At 28.4% G+C, this 17,123-nt stretch overlaps 1 protein-coding gene across 2 annotated transcripts in view; it reads left to right on the top strand.

Moving 5' to 3' along the window:
• The first annotated feature begins 3,254 nt into the window (after window positions 1-3,254).
• Window positions 3,255-17,123, top strand: part of LOC100200905 (uncharacterized) — an 80,678-nt gene continuing 66,809 nt past the window's right edge. Inside the window, exons 1-2 of one of the 2 annotated variants that reach the window (XM_065818532.1) lie at window positions 3,255-3,371; window positions 16,258-16,499. In XM_065818532.1, the coding sequence (XP_065674604.1) occupies window positions 3,358-3,371; window positions 16,258-16,499 (256 nt within the window). In that variant the 5' untranslated portion in view covers window positions 3,255-3,357. The remainder of the gene's footprint in view (window positions 3,372-16,257; window positions 16,500-17,123) is intronic. The other variant, XM_065818533.1, reaches the window with a different exon arrangement.

Below are 17,123 nucleotides of genomic sequence, written 5' to 3' on the forward strand. Positions count from 1 at the left end.
GGTCTTATCATTCAGCCCCGTTAATATAACTAAAGAATTCAGCCGATAAAAATGAAAAAGGAAAGTAGAAACTAAAAAGAAAACTGATTTAACAATCAATTTACTATTTGCAGAAAAAAAAGAAAAAGAAAAAAAAAAAAATTTTAATTATTTTTTTAAAATTATTATTATTTTTAATTCTCTATTTTATTCTACTTTTATTTTTATTATACAAACACACACACACACACACACACACGCACACACACACACACACACACACACACACACACACACACACACACACATACATGCAAATATAAGCCCGTTCATATATACATACAAAACCAAATAAATTCTGTTTTATATTCCATCTACAAATGGCGTAAGTTATAATAAATATTGCATTTACAAATTGCGTTATTATTATAATATAGAATAATATCAAACATGTTTTAAGTACCATACAATATAATTAACATGTTGCGTCAATTTATTAGATATTAAATAACTAACATTATCAAAATTTTTAATAAAAGGATAGTAATTGCTTTGTATCAAAATCAAATAAGTGTTGTTTTGTTGCACGTTTAAATTGTTGAGTTGAAGTTAAAGTTTTTATATTACTCGTTAAAACCAAGTTCCATAACCGCGGCCCTCGGCAAGATATCGAAAAATCAGCTTGTTTTAATAATGTTTTAGGTATACAAAAGTTATTTATTGAGTATTTAGTTTCGTATTTAAGGTTTAAAGAAAAAAAGTAAGTTTGGAAAATGCTTGGTAGCATACCATTTTTAAACTTGAACATAAAAGTAAGTATATTAAGAATATTTATTTCATAGACATTAGGCACTCCAATTTCTCTTAGTAGTGGTCTGGCACTAGCGTATTTATTTGCATTTAATATCAAGCGACTTGCTCGTTTTTGTATTTTGTAGATTGTATTTAACTTTGAAGGATAAGTACTTGCCCAGATAACGTTGCAGTAGCTGATGTAGCTATGAATAAATGCAAAATAAATATTTTTTAAACAATTTGCGTTCAGGAGATGTTTTGTTTTATACATAATACCAATAATTTTAGATATTTTATTTTCTATTACTTTGATACGATTACTCCAGCTAATATGTTCATTAAGAATTACGCCTAAAAACTTGATTGAGTTTTCTCGTTTAAGTTTTGTTTTATCAATTAGTAAATCAGGTAGTTTTAAGGGGAGGGTTTCAGATTTTGATAATTTTGTAAAAAGAATTTATTTACTTTTTTCGACATTTAAAGAGAGTTTGTTAGCCTTAAACCATTCGTTCAGGTTCTCAAGTTCTTGATTAACAGTGTTAAATAATAGGCTAATGTTTGTGTGGCTAAAGAATACTTGCGTATCATCAGCAAAAAGGACAAAGTTAAGTATGTTAGAAGATAAGTAGATATCGTTAATGTAAACGAGGAATAACAATGGACCAAGAATTGATCCTTGTGGGACCCCACAAGTAATGTTTTCAAGTCGTGTTACAGTGTTGTCATATCATAAAGCTTGTTTCCGATTATTAAGGTAAGAGCGAAACCATTTTAAATTGTTATTTCGTATTCCATAATTATACAGTTTATAAAGAAGAATCTCATGGTCAACTGTGACAAACGCTTTTGAAAGATCGAGAAAAACCCCAAGAGTGTATTTATTGTTGTCAAACCCATTTAAAATTTCGTTGACAAGTTTGGCTATAGCGTGTTCTGTTGAATGGTGTTTTTAAAAACCATATTGGTTATTATTAAGCAGGTGGTGGTTTAACAGGTAGTTGTAAAGTCTATTGTGCATTATGCGCTCTAATATTTTTGAAATGCATGATAAAATAGAAATAAGCCTGTAGTTAGAAGCTATAGAATCATCTCCGCTTTTAAATATAGGAACAACTTTTGCTAGCTTTAGCTGATCAGGGAATACCCCATTTTTTAAAGACAGATTACAGATATGCAGAAGAGGATATTCAATAATATCGTAGACATTTTTTACAACGTTCACGCTAATGTCATCTAGACCTGGACTTTTGTTTTGTTGTAAGGTATTAAATGCTTTTTTAAGCTCATTTGGAATTATATGAAGCTCGTTCATAACAGATGTTTTTTTTTCTAAATACGATTTATAACATTTTTTTCCAGGAGTTATTTTATTAGTTTTGCTAGTTTTTCCCCAATTTTTATGAAATAATTATTAAATTTCTCTGCAATATCTATTGCCTTATTGGCTACTGTATCATTCTCATCAGTTTTTAAGTATTACGGGAATACTTTGGTGGCATCTTTTTTTTCTCCCTGTTACCTCTTTAATTACGCCCCATGTTTTTTTTGTGTTACCACTAAAGTTTTCTAATAAATTGCAATAATAGTTATTATTATATATAGTTTTTCTATAAATTAGTTTTTCTATAAAATTCTATAAAATAGTTTTTCTAATAAATTGCAATAATAGTTATATATAATAATTATTAAAAAACTTCCGTGACGTTGACACGGACTAGACTTAAGAATATGAAACAAACCAAAAAAGTTGCACTTGTTTTGTCCGCTGCAAAATGGCACTTGTCAAAGAAATTCTACCTGTGTGCTGTCACCTGTCAGCTGATTGCTCATGTCATGGCATGCTATGACTCCAGACTCCTGAACTGTTTGCTGTGGTAGTATAGTTCGTTTCGTTTTTGAGACGTGTAAAATTAGGAACACTTTTTAGCATTGTTCGATGTTGGTTGCAAATGTTTTGTCCAATACTGTATATATACTAAAATATATATAATAGTATTAAAAAAAAATAAAAAAAAATAATCTAATAACTAATGATACACCAGGAAAATAACGAAATGTTTAATATTATATAAAATACTTTTCTCTAATTTTTAATCCAGAATTTATTGCAGCGCTCTTTTTTATTTGGGAGGGCCAAAGTATATTTCTATGTAACACAATTTTATTTTTAATTTAAAAAATCTTTTTTAAATTTAAAAAGTTTTGAAAAACGTGAGGAGTCTAGAACCGTTATTAATTATTTGCCACAATTCCTAATATTTAAATTTGATTAAACGTTCAATTCCTAATAAGATAGAACAATTCCTAATATTTAAATTTGATTAAGCAATTAATACGTTGCCTAATAATTAAATTTGATTAAACCTCCAATTTGATTTTTAAATTATTGTTAAAGAAAAATTATTTCCGAGGCCTAGATTTTGACAATAAAACATATTTACCGTTTACTTTTTACGCTTGAGCAACTACTGGCACGCTTATTTGCGCAGTAAAAATACTTATAAAGCATCAACAGCAAAATCATATCGTCCGTTTTAAATTTATTTATCAATGTTGTTATTTATTAAATACTAAAAGACGAGCATGTTTTTAAAAAGGTAAGGAGCAGTATTTAAGTTTGTTTTACAGGGCTACTTTAGTACTTGGTTCTTTAAAACCATTTTACTGCGCTAGTTAAAATTGTCGCTATAAAACCAAAGAATAGTTAATGATCGTTAAAAAAAGATGACTTTATTTAATATTAAAACAATATAAGTAGCCCCTGTTTAACTTCGTTTTTGAAAATAAAAAACTAGACAATAGTCATTAAAAAACATGACGCAATGAACATGCGCAAGAATTTTAAAAAACATGCGCTACTTATTTTACGTTTTAAAAGTTTTTTTCTAAATTTAAATACATCATTTTCATCTGATTGTCTGTTTACAAAATCAAATTTAGTTTAGGTTTAAGCTAAGTTTACCTTCTAATAATCTCGGTCTGAAAATTTTAGGGTTAGTGCTAACCAAAGAATGATGCAGCATTTTTTTGATGTTTGAGCTAACTTCTAGACAAGGAGCAAAGTTCAAACATTTATATATTTACACTTAAGTTAAATGAGGATGTTTTGCAAAAAAAATTGCAATAATTGGTGCCTAAAAACAGCTCTTCGTTTCTGATAGTTGAAAACAAAGTTTTAGAGCTTTTTTTTCCCCCAGGCAATGGGTCATCACCGCAATTTTTTACAAAGCATCTTTATTTGAAATAAGCATAAACACGTAAATGTTTAGAGTTTGCTTCATGTCTGGAAGTTAGCTAAAATATCCAAAAATGCTGCATCTGCCTCTGGTGCTAACAAACAGTTTGCAAAAATACCTTTGTTGAGGTATGAGATATTTAATATAATAACTTTAAGTTAACTTGGCAAAATAAAAAAATCTTCTAAAGCTAAAATATCTCCCTTGGAGCTTTAGAAGATTTATACATTGAATGAAAAGCACTTTTAACTACCAAGTTTTAATTTTTTTTATTTTTTTATTTTTAAATTACCAAACATTTAATAACTATAAGTTACCGAAATTTTGAGAATTATTAAAATAATAAAAATTCGATTTGACATCAATGACATCGGGTTGAATATTAATATATTTTTTTAAATTATAATTTGCTTCACAAACATTTGTTGTTAGAGCCAACTAAGATGGAAATTGTTTCTTTTGTCTCTTTTTCAACAATCTTTGAATATTGAATGCATTTCGCCTGTTTGTCTTTTCACTAAAAAGTCATAGTGAAGTGAAAATAATCTTAGTGAAGTGCTATGGCGTTCAATTTATTCTGAAACGTGGTAAAATGTGACATTTTTTTTTTCGCCTCAGCGACTCGCAAGAAGATATTTTTTTGAAATTTTTTTCCAGGTCTCTGTCATTAAAAGTTAGCCCAAAACATGAAACAAAGAAACTTCTGAATAGCCTGAATGTTTTAATGAAGCCTTTAGCTCAAAATGCGCAGAATTTTTCTGTCATTTTCTTTTGTAAATTTTTTGTTTCAGTGAATTTTTATCTTTTTATCTAATATAATTAACACTCTTTTTCCTAAGCTTACAGCCGGTATCTAAAATGATTTCAGTAAAAAAAAAATTTTATGCATTTTTTTTTTAATAAATAACTTTAATAAATTTTTTATTAAATACCATCTAGTGGTAAATCTAGAAAAACTAAATTTAAATTATAGCTTCCCCATGGTGTAAAAAATGCTTTTGAGTTTTGACGCAACACATAATTTTGCATAGCTTTGTAAATTACATAGATTATACGCAAATTAAACACTTTTATGCACAAATAAATTATACACACTTTAAAATGTTTAACAGTTTGAGATAAAAAAAATTATAGAATAAACAAAAACAAACAACTACTAATATTACACTGTCATTTATCATGCAGCTACTTTTATAGCTGTAGTTTTTTGTTTTTTTTATCACGACTTTTTTTTTCTCACAACATTTTGGATTATTAAATTATCAAAACCTGCTGACGTCATTGGCTAGTGATGTAGGTCTATATATAGTTTATATCAGTAGGTCTATATATAGCTGATATCAACAGCAGTTGACCGCATAGGAAAGCAGTTTGGTATTTAACACGCTTACATTAAATTTTTCGTCAGTGAAATGAGAGCTTTATAAGTCAAATAATGAAAAACTGACTCTGACTACAAATTTATAACACGTGGTTGTAATAAGTATAAGTTTGTTTTAAAAGATGTCTGAGAGACGTATCAGGATAGTTTACGCAAATGCGTAATGTTATGTTTATGAATTATTCACTATAAAGTCACAGAGAAAGAATATCACCCCATTCATCGAATTTGTAAACAATGCTTACTTAAGTATAAAGCTTGGAGACCAAGACCAGAAATGGGTACCCCACAATAATTGTGTGTCATACTACTCAAATTTGAAGCAGTCGCTAAAGGGTAAACAGAGACTGTCATTTGAAATTTGAGCAGCCGTTGCGCAGTGGTAGCGCACTTGCCTCAGAAACGGTTCAAAGCCCACCTCCGGGCAAGATTTGCGACATTAGCTTGGGAGAAGGCATGAAATTCCTATTAAATGCTCTTTCGCGGTGCTCTGTGGTAGGACTGTAGGGACTTCTTGGAGCACCAAAAAAAAATGTTTCTATGGTTCGAGTGAACCAAAAGAAAATAGCACAGATTGCTACATTTACATGACAAAGACAGAGTGATTTTCTGGTAAGAGCAACTGATGATAGCTTTAATGCACCTGAAGACGGTAAACTTCATCTCATCAAACACACTGAACTCAATGAAGGATAAAGCAGAGCTACTTGCCACTCGTCCTCAACAGTAAAATCTCTTTTCAAAGGTAAATGTTTACAGAAAACGAAGTGCAACTTTTTCACAATTTTTGAAGATCAAAACAAGTGCTCTTACTGCAAAGATATAGAAGGTCTTATGAATGAACTTGACTGTCATTAAAAAGTTCATAAAGATTGTCTGTTCATAGAAGCCTCAAAGAAGAAAATTTGGCCGCAATATTTGTACTAATTTGTATTGGACTAGTGATGGGCATGCAAAGTGATTACATAAAGTACTGCTGCTTCCTGTACTTGAGGGAGAGCCGTGCTTATAAGCAGCATTATTTACAGAAACAGTGGCCGGTAGTATCTGAAAATGTCCCAGGAAAACACAATGTAAAGAACAGTCCACTTGCACCGCCAGACAAAACTTACCTCCCACCTTTTTACATCAAGTTGAGATTAAATTTTGTTAAATCTCTTAAAGGCAACTCGGATGCATTTCAATACCTCAAAGAGAAATTTCCAAGTATGAGTTATGTCAAAATCATGGAAGGAATCTCTATAAGACCTTAAGCTAGACATTTTATAATGAATGACTCCATGTTTACATCAAAGCTTACTGATTTGCAAAAGACAGCTTGGAACTCATTTAAGGCCGTCATTGATGGGTTTCTTGGAAACAGGGAATCAGACAGCTACAGAGAACTTGTCAAGAAACTTATTAAGAGCTATGAGGCATTTGACTTCTTTCCTAACAATTTAGGTGACGCAAGCGATGAGCACGGAGAACGTTTTCACTAGGATATTTCAGTGATGGAACAGCGATATCAAAGGAAATATAGTCCAACTATGATGGGTAATTTTTATTGGTTTCTGCAGAGGGACAGCAGTTTTGCACATTTAAGAAAATGAAAAACTAGTCTTCATTTTCCTCCTGCTAGAAAGTATCAAGACAGTGACAATCTAATTCGGCAAAAGAAATATTGACTTTGAAATATTACATTGTAGGATTAAATTTTCAGACTGCATTAACTTCACTTCTGGACATGCTAGAGACATTCCAAAGGTATCTGTGTAATCAGAACATTCCATATAATAAAAAACACACTCTGTTGTTCAAGTTGCAGAAATTTTATCTTATTTTGTTGCACAGTATTATTGACTAATAAATATTGTATTGACTAAGATTATTGACTCATGAAAAGTTATTGTATTAACGTTGCTTGTACTCATACAATTTATACATAAATGATGTAATGATTATAAGATTGTTAGCTTATCATCTAAATTAGATAGAGACTATACCAGATTTCTAATATAGGTTTTAAGAAAACTCACATTTCCAGTGACGTTGACATTTGATTTCTTTGTTTACTTATTAACAGATTAAAAAATATCTCCCAAAAATGTTTGTGTTGCCAAAGCTGGAATGAGATTATCAGGAATTGTTGTAAGATGTGAGTAAATGCCTCGTCTTTCAAAAGTTTAAAGAGCTTTAGTCTAACAGCCTAGTTAATGAAGAAATTTATGGAAAAAAGAATAAAATTATTGGGAATATGAGTTCAAGATGAACGCGATATACTTATTGACTAAAGTTGCTGCACAGTCTTATCACTTTTGTGAACAATTATTTTTAATAATGTAACAGAAGATTTTAGCTCAATAATCTCACTAACGGGTCATTTTAAAAGCAATCCACAATTTTAAAAGTGAGCCCCAATATTACCCATCATATTCAAATTTTACAAATAATTTTATTCCATGTGGATCCCGATCTTCTATGCCACGTTTTCGACTATTAACTCAACTTGTTTCCATTCTTTACTGCTTGTTATATTTTTTGTTTTCCTCCTGATCTGTTATCTGCGCTCCGCTAACCTCGTCTTCTAAGTCAATAAATATTCTTTATTGAGTAGGCTATTAAATTTGGCATATGTAAGCAACGCAAATTTAGGTTATCCGGTGTTAACAAACCTTAAAAAAGCTGCATTATTTACCAATGTAACAGATTTATAAATTGCAAATATTACATGAAAAAGAGAGTTAATTCCGCTTTTATGTTCATGTGAATTAGTAGAGCATACAGTAGTCCTACGATTAATGCATTCCTACAACGTCTGGTTTTGAGTTGATGAAGAATATAACTTAGTGCACCCCCTTCTCCCCCAATTTAGTGCTTTGCACTAATATGGGTTTAACTTCTTTGATTCAAGCTCGATGTATACAAATGAATGGTTTCTTGTTAGATAAAGCTATAAAAAAAACAACACATTCGTATAAGTTATTTGTAATTTTACATTTTATTTATTAGTCTAATTATCTATAAACAAGTTTGTTGTTAATAAGTTATTAAGTATTTACATTAAAATACTAAATACCGATTTGCTTGTTTTAATATAAAAACAATACGTAAAACAGATAAATAGACAAAATTTAAGATTTATAAGTTTTTCTTCACACAACTATGCATTGCATAGTTTTTCATCATCTTGTAGCGCTAAACATACCTATTTGTTGAATTCATCGTATTCAAATCATTTTCTCTTTTTATCAACAATTTACCGTTTTCTCTTTTTATCAACACAATTCTAACTCATCTTGTTTCAGTTTGTTACGGCGGGAGTTTAATAAAATAAGATCAGGTTTTTATTTTTTTTATTTTTTATTTGATTTACATTAATTGTAAATCAAAAGCTTTTAATAAAATTTAAAAATAGAACAAAAATATTTTTACTCCTTAATAATTTTTTATTCAGCAATTAATTCAGTTTAAGTAATTAAATAGTTCGAACTGTACCATATTTATAAATTTTAATAATTGTAATATAATTATGTATCAAATAATTCAATTCATTTTAAAGATAAAACAAAAATATTTTCGTGTTATTATAACTTTCTCTTCAGTTTGAAAGTTAAAAACTATGGTTTTTATTCAGTTTTCGTTCTTAAAATAAATTTTTAAATCGTTTCCTTTCACTTAACAAAAATATCACTAAGACCATACAAAAGAGTTTGATAAAGGAGTTCTCTGACTTTCGATTTTATTGAATTAAGAATATTTTTGAATATCGGAAGTTCTACTATAATCGAGGTATTACGGAGGTTCTTCTTTAATTTATATTACCAAGGTTCTACTATAATTTATATTGAACTTTATTGCTGTAGGGATTTAACTATAGAGATATTACTATAGAGATGTTACTATAATTAAATTTAGACTTAGATATAAATTTTTCTTTGTCAAACAATACGTCGCACAGTGCCTCACAGCTACGGAAAAACGGCAAAAACCCTCAAATCAGTGTTTCTGAATGGATTTCAACCTTTTTTGGCTCTAAATATATTAAAATTTAATCAGTAACCCAACCCGAAAGTCAGAAAATAATTTTGCACACTTTTTTCAAAATATTTTTGCAAATTTGCAAATTCTGAATTTTTTTCCCACTTTCTCAACATACTATTCTGTCGTTTTTATTGTACTTATAGAGACAAATTCATAAATATATATATAGTTTATTTACATAAAAAGTGACAAATTTTCATTGTTTTTAAACACTCTACATATAATCCTTTAATAACAGCTGATTTTGTCAGTAAACAGTGAAAACAATAAAGATTACATTATTCAGAAACGAATATCTACAATTTCTGTATGTTGTAACATATAACATATATAACATGTAACAATATAATTTAGATTTAAACAAAAAAACTAAACTTAGTGTTTCAGCAAGTTAAGAACTTGTTCAGACAAGGGGTTTCCATTGGAAGATTTGTGTTTTATGAAGTTGATCGACGAAATTTCTGGATCAGTTCTGATCAGCAAATATTGAAATTGATTTTTCATTACATTGAGTCTGGAAAGTTTGCATGAATGGTTTAACCTAGCATGTCTTATCACTTTATTTTGGGCCTCCTGAGCCTCCTCAGAATAATAACCAATGGGTAGTTCTAGAACTATTTGGTTTCTTATTCTCCCAAATTGTTTTACTTTCTACACTTAACTTAAGAGGTACAATTGCAGTTTGGAAAAGGGATTCTTCATTTTTTTTAGCCTCCTCAATGTCTGTGTTATCATACCTTTGTTTATACAAACTTTGGCTTGATGCACCATCAAACCCTGCTTTTAGAATAAAACTACCATTGAGCACATTTTGATCTGTATCCAGAGTTTTTAAATTGTCTTCACTTAATACAATAACTTTTTTAAGAGTATGATTCACCATGGACTGTAATTTACTTTCAGCAGAAGTTTCAGTTACAACAAGGTCCTCTGGATAACAATTACTTTTTTCCTTGAATAGAGCATGTAATGTTGGATAAATATTGGCATTGTGTTTGATTGAGGAGTTTCTTATCATTTGATACTGATCATCACTGAGATCACAATTAACTTTTAATGAAAGTGCTTCTTTCTCACTCATCATTATCGGTTCCTTGCTGTCCATACTTTTTCTGATTTCAGATGCTTTCTGAATAGACTCTTTAACCACATAAGCAAAGTCTTGTAAGTCACCTGATGATTTTGCAATTTTAACAGCAGCCAGAGCTAAAACCTCTGGATCTTGCGCAGATAATCCAACAACTCTTGTTCGCTTACTTCTCTCTCCTAGATCTTTCCAATCTTTCTTTGGTCGCCCTCCACTGAACTCTTTTCTGCTTACATTGTCAGCTTTCATAACAATTTGAATTTCGGTTTGCAACCATTTCTTTTCTTTCATTAACAGCCTGTCATATGTTTTGTTTACTGCAATCCACTTAGCTTTCAATTTTATCACCAAAATTCGGATTTTTTCTGTTAATTTTTCACTATGCACTTTTTCACCATCCAAACCTTCTGATATCAAAATTTCCTCATAAAGGAGGCTCACAATATCCTTGTTAGTTATACAAATTTCTCTTACTTTGGGAATCAAGTCTATTATTTTCATTTTGAGATGTAATCACAAAGGCACATATTACTAACTAATTTTTTGGATTTTTAAAAAACTTTTTGCGGATTTCTTATTAATTGCAAACAACTTTAAAATTCAATTTCTCAAAAACGTGCTACTTTGGGGCGGGTTTTTTTTTTCCGGGCATTCCTGTATACATTCAAGATACTTCCCCATCAAAATTCAGGGTGGACAAGTGTGGACATTTTTAGAAAAAGTAAATATTGTGAATATTATTTTCTGAAAATTTTTAATTTTTTCACAAATTGTAAAATTCGAACATTAATTTTTGGTGTCGATGAAAGTCCAATGTCAGTTACTTACCGGATGATATAATATATATATGATGTTCACCGAAAAAATGAAAGAAAAATTTTTAAAAATGACCATTTTGTGACAATTTTAAGATCTACTTGAAAACTCTAAAATTTCTAGTGAATTTTTGCCCACAAACAACCTGCATATAACAAGCTCACAAAAAGAGTAAAAATTTACAAAATCATAAAAAATGGGTTTACCTTGTTCAGTGTGCTTATAACAATCAAGATAAAGTTAAAAAACATCAAAATAAATTTAAAAAATTAATAGGGTTTTTGCTGTTTTTTCGTATCTTTGAGGCATTGTGCGTCACCATGCATGTCTTTACTGAACTTTAATTCTCGCTTTATATACCGTAATGCCGGGATAGCTTAATTAATAAGAACGTAAAAAAAAAAATGTCTTTAGGAAGTTGTGCGACACCCAAAGGATTATTTGTAACTGCTCTTTCCCCAACAATATCTTCAGATTTTTAACAATATCTTCCAAGACCCTCAGGGTTGAAAACCCATGATAAACTTCTGAGTAAATTTCATTTATGGAAATTTTTTCTTGTCTAAATTTCATTTATGGAAGACCCCTCTTACCTTTGATCTTTAATATATCTTTTCAGATTTCTGTTCACTTTTTTTTCTCATAAAGGTGGTTCAGATCATAGTATAATTTCTAAAAATTTTATATCGTTAATACATCTAATCCCACCCAATTATTATAGTTTAGATTCACTGAATCAAAAAATCGCTCCTCTCCTTATTTCCTGAATGGTATAGATCCAAAAAAACCTAAAAATCGCCGCCTCTTACTCGATGGTCTGGACCGGCTCTTGCCTAAGGATTGATTAGGATTCTATTTGTGATTTTCTTTGTGTTGGTTTTTGGTCTACCTGTTGAAAATTGCACCTAATATTCTTTGTGTATTTCTCCTGAATTTATTTTGTCATAGACGCATTTTATGTTTGTTATAGAATTCAACAAAGAACTAATTTTATTATTTGTATGTTGGATTCTAGTCAAACTTCATTTTAACCAATGTTTTTCCCTTTTTTGCAGCTGCTATCTCCAATCTTAGTTTTATTTTTCAACTTTTTCACAAAAACAACTCTCTTGAGAACAAATGTCTTATAATCATTGCATTGCATCATGACGCAATCATAAATTTCTGCGATGATATCATCACAAAGATTTGTGAATAAAAGAATTGTATTGTAATGATTAGGTCATTATTGTTAGATAAATAAATCTCTTATTTTATCTCTCAAGGTAGATTAAATAGACTTTTCTCATACTAAATCTTGTTTTTTTATCTCAGAAGTTAGATTCTATAGATTTTTCTCGTATAAAATCTTGTCTTTTATCTCAGAAGGTAGATTCTTTATAATTTTTTCATGCTAAATTTTGTTATTTATCTCAGAAGTTAGACTCCATAAGCTTTTCTCATACTAAATCTTGTCTTTTATCTCAGAAGTTAGAATTCATTAGACTTTTCTTGTACTAAATCTTGTTTTTTTATCTCAGATGATAGATTCTTTAGGATTTAGGAAAAATTTTAACCAAGTTATTTTAAACATGTGTCAGGAACATAGCTATATTTAAAATTCCATAACTTAAACATGAGACTTGTCTAATTATCTCTCCAAACAAAAAGCTGAACTCTTTAGAAAGAACTTTTCCTTTAATTCACCTCTTGAATCTAATGCTACACTTTTCCTGGTATTCTTGAGATAAAGGTTAACACATTGTTTGACATCCAAACCATACTGGTGTTTGTCTACTATAACCTAGTGGTTCTCACAACATTTTTTTCAGATACTTTAAAAGGTATTATAAGAACTCTCCTCAATACTCTTTAAACTCATAAACAATTTGTTTAAAGGAGGTTCACTAGAAATATGATTTAATATGCATGTAAGTATATATATTTATGGTTTAATAAAAATGTAAATGTTTAATTTAAATAGTTTTTGATGTTTTTCTTTAAATCAATAACAATATTTTGATTGATATCTTTAGGATTAATTGCTTGGTCTTTTTAGCTTTTTGAAAGCTTCATTATATTAATTGAAAAGTAGTTTAAAAAAACCCAAACGCAAAAGAAAAAGTTAGATATTTTTTATATTGCTATGAATAACTTGAGCTAATTTGGTAAAATTTAAATAAAGAATTTATTTTGTTGGTTATTGTTGTTGATTCAAAAAACATTTTATTATTAGTTTTAATTGCTTTAGGTTATGAGTCAGTTTTTAATTTTGTATTGACTGTAATTTTTCCTAAAATTTACATTTTAAATTATGTTAATTACCAACCCAATTATGACAGCAGTATTCTATACAATGACAATTAAAAGATCTATATAGAGAATGGAATCAGGAGTAAACAAATATTAAGCACAATAAAGAAAGGTAACCTTATCAGGTGCTAACCTTGCAATTATTTTTATATATGGTTTTCATAAGAGGTCAACAGCAAAAGATAATCTGAGAACAAGTTAAGTAAAATAAATAAATGAAAGTAATTCATAAATATAAAATTCATCAATATAGAAGTATCAAAATTATTACAACAATTGTCAGTATAATAAATGACTGTGTTTTGTTTGGTTTAAAAATGTCTAACAACTGCAAACCCCAAGTAGCAGTGTTTTGTTTGATTTAAAATTAGCTTCTGCTGTTCTAGAAGAGAGGTCACATTAAAAATTTGCTTCTTTTTCTAAGAAATCAAAAAGTGATGAACCTTTGTCTAGAGTATTTCATTGTCAATCACATAAAACCATTTTAGAGATTATTTGGAATAATAAAAATATACATCGCTAGAATATACAGGAGTTAACGGGAGCTATAACACACAGAACAACAACTAAGGGAATTGCGTGGTACACTAGAAATTACTGGAAATGAAGTACAGCTCAGTCAATCCAGGACAACATTATTACTCTAGTTAGAAAAAAATTTTCTTAATAATTTGGTTAACTTTGAAATAACAAGAGTAATTATTTTCAGAGTATTCTTAGAGAAGATTGAAAAGGTTTCTGAAAAATGCTTTTGTAAGACTGTGACAAGTATATTATCCAGATCAGAGACTGTAGAGGAATTTAGATATAAAATAACTTTAGCTATGGAAACAGGAATATTTTTGGTGTCTAACAGTCAATTAACTTGTTGAAAATCAATGAATAACTTTATTACCTACTTTAGATGCTCAAAGGTTCCTGAGATTTTTAATGAAGGTCATTTACTTGTTACATCTTTCTCATCTATTTCATGGGGTATTTAATCTCTTACTTAAGTTCCATTTTTAATATATTGCAATTAAGTATTGAATTTCTCATATTATGTCTGCATTGTAACATGTTCTCTATCTTGATATTTTAACTAAGATATAATCGTTTAGTTTTATTTTATTTAATATTATCACCCAAGGCTATATCTATTTCTTTAGGGTTGCCAGATGTCCCGATTTTACAAAGGAGAATTCTGCGCCAAATATGTAAAAATATTTTTTTTACTTAGTTCTCCTTCGTAAAATCGGGACATCTGGCAACCCTAATTTCTTCTTCCTAAACTTCTTGATGCATTAATTCTTGCATATATGTATTAAAAATCTTCATTAAATTAAAAACTTATTTACTCTTTTTCTAAACTGGAGATGTCTACAGTTTCAATTTGATATTTTATCCTGGGATTATTTTGTTTTTCCTTCTACCAGGAAAGACTTTTGTTATTACCAATGGATTTTACTTTTTTTTTAGTTTTTTTTTTTGGCTCTTTAATTAACTTATTTTTGGAACTTATTTGTTTCTGTAAGCATTCTGGTTTTTCTTTTTGTCTATCTTATAAAGTCTTCTCCTCAGTCTTAGAATTAGAAAATTGGCAAACCATTTCCAGAGTTACAACTGTAGGAGTTTATTATGCGCACGTCAAAGGATTTTTACTTGCATTTAAATGATGGCTGGGTTACAAATACCTTTATGGAAGGAGCCAATGAATCTGACATTACCGTATTTGTTGGTTGCTGATCCTTATGATTGTCATTTTTGTATTTTTTTTTGTATTTTCTAAAAATCTATTTCATGGGACAAATGAAACTAGTCTTCAGTAAAAATGTTTCTTTTAAATGGGTGTAACTTTGTAATTTAGAATCCCTTCTCAGTAAATATAAAATCACTCTAGGCTAAACTTTAGTTACTACATAAAGCACTAAGACAGGTTAGTTTGGTCTAATTTAAGTTGTTCCAAGACGCAGCACTCTCTTTTTTGTATAGGTTTTTAGGAATTTCTGGTATTAAATTAATTGTGTGTAAGGGTAAACGGAGCTTGTAAGCATCTTATTGTGAGTACTACCATTAGGGGCTACTACCACTTGAAATCCAAGTGGTAGTAGCCCCTAATTAATTAGAAATTCCAAGAAGTAGTATTATATTCAAAAATTATCTGATCTAAGATCAGGTTAATGCTAGTAAATGCCAGTTATTCTGGTTAATGTTGGTAAGTGTATCTAATTGTAAAAAAATTTCTGTAATTATATAATAATGTCATAATCAAATAAATAATTGTGGGAACTTTTTCAAACCACTTCAGTGTAGAACCATAGATATTAGCCTTTAAAATATATTTGTTATTATTATTTTATCCTTGTGTTGTTAACTTATATTTTAAGTAAAAATATTTATTTTTCTCATTGATACTTTTCCAAACCAAATAAGTTTCTTTTATATGATGAAAAATTTTGAATTAGCAAATTGTAATCAATCAGTTATCTTTTCCTTTATACAGAAACTTCAAATTTTACATTCCCTTATTGCTTAATCCAACAGAAATTTTATTATAATAATTTATAAAAGTTATTAAACATACTTAAATTAATAGCAAAATATATTTACTAAATGATTACAATTTAAATTTACAAACATTAAATAAAATATGTGTACATTTGTTATAGTGCAGAATTCCTATTGCTAATGAATATACATTTTGTAACCTGGAAGTTCGTATCAAGTGAAATAACTCAATTTAACAAAAGTTTGATTGAATCAAAGGTCTCTAATGAGTCAAGTATTCAAAACAACAACAAAAGTTTAGAAAAAATTTCAACTGAAAAATCTTTTAAGAAATCTGCAGTGAGCAATGAACCTGATGAAAACAATTTATTTTATTTAAATAAAACAATAGAAAATTTTTCAGGTAAACTTAATTTGAATTTTTGTTTCTTTAAATGAGTACATTGGAATTTATATCCATAGTTTTATTTATATCCATTTAATCTTCATATATATATATATATATATATATATATATATATATATATATATATATATATATATATATATATATATATATATATATATATATATATATATACATATATATATATATATATATATGTATATATATATATATGTATATATATGTATATGTATATATATATATATGTATATATATATATATGTATATGTATATATATATATATATATATATATATATATATAATATATATATATATATACATATACATATATATATATATATATATATATATATATATATACATATATATATATATATATATATATATATATATATATATATATATATATATATATATATATATATATATATAAATCGTATACACAAAATAAATGTAAAACTAAGTAATAGTTTTAAAACATTAATATAAGGAGACAAAATATTTCAAGGAAATTAATTTATTTCTGTGGGCATCTAATAAAGTTTTGAACTTTTGGTACCCATAAGCTTGCGCATAGAACAACAATCAAATCTATTTGATGATTTTTTTAATGAAATTTT

The sequence above is a fragment of the Hydra vulgaris genome, chromosome 14 (genome assembly GCF_038396675.1).
Source record: "Hydra vulgaris chromosome 14, alternate assembly HydraT2T_AEP".
NCBI classification, from domain to species: Eukaryota; Metazoa; Cnidaria; class Hydrozoa; order Anthoathecata; family Hydridae; genus Hydra; species Hydra vulgaris.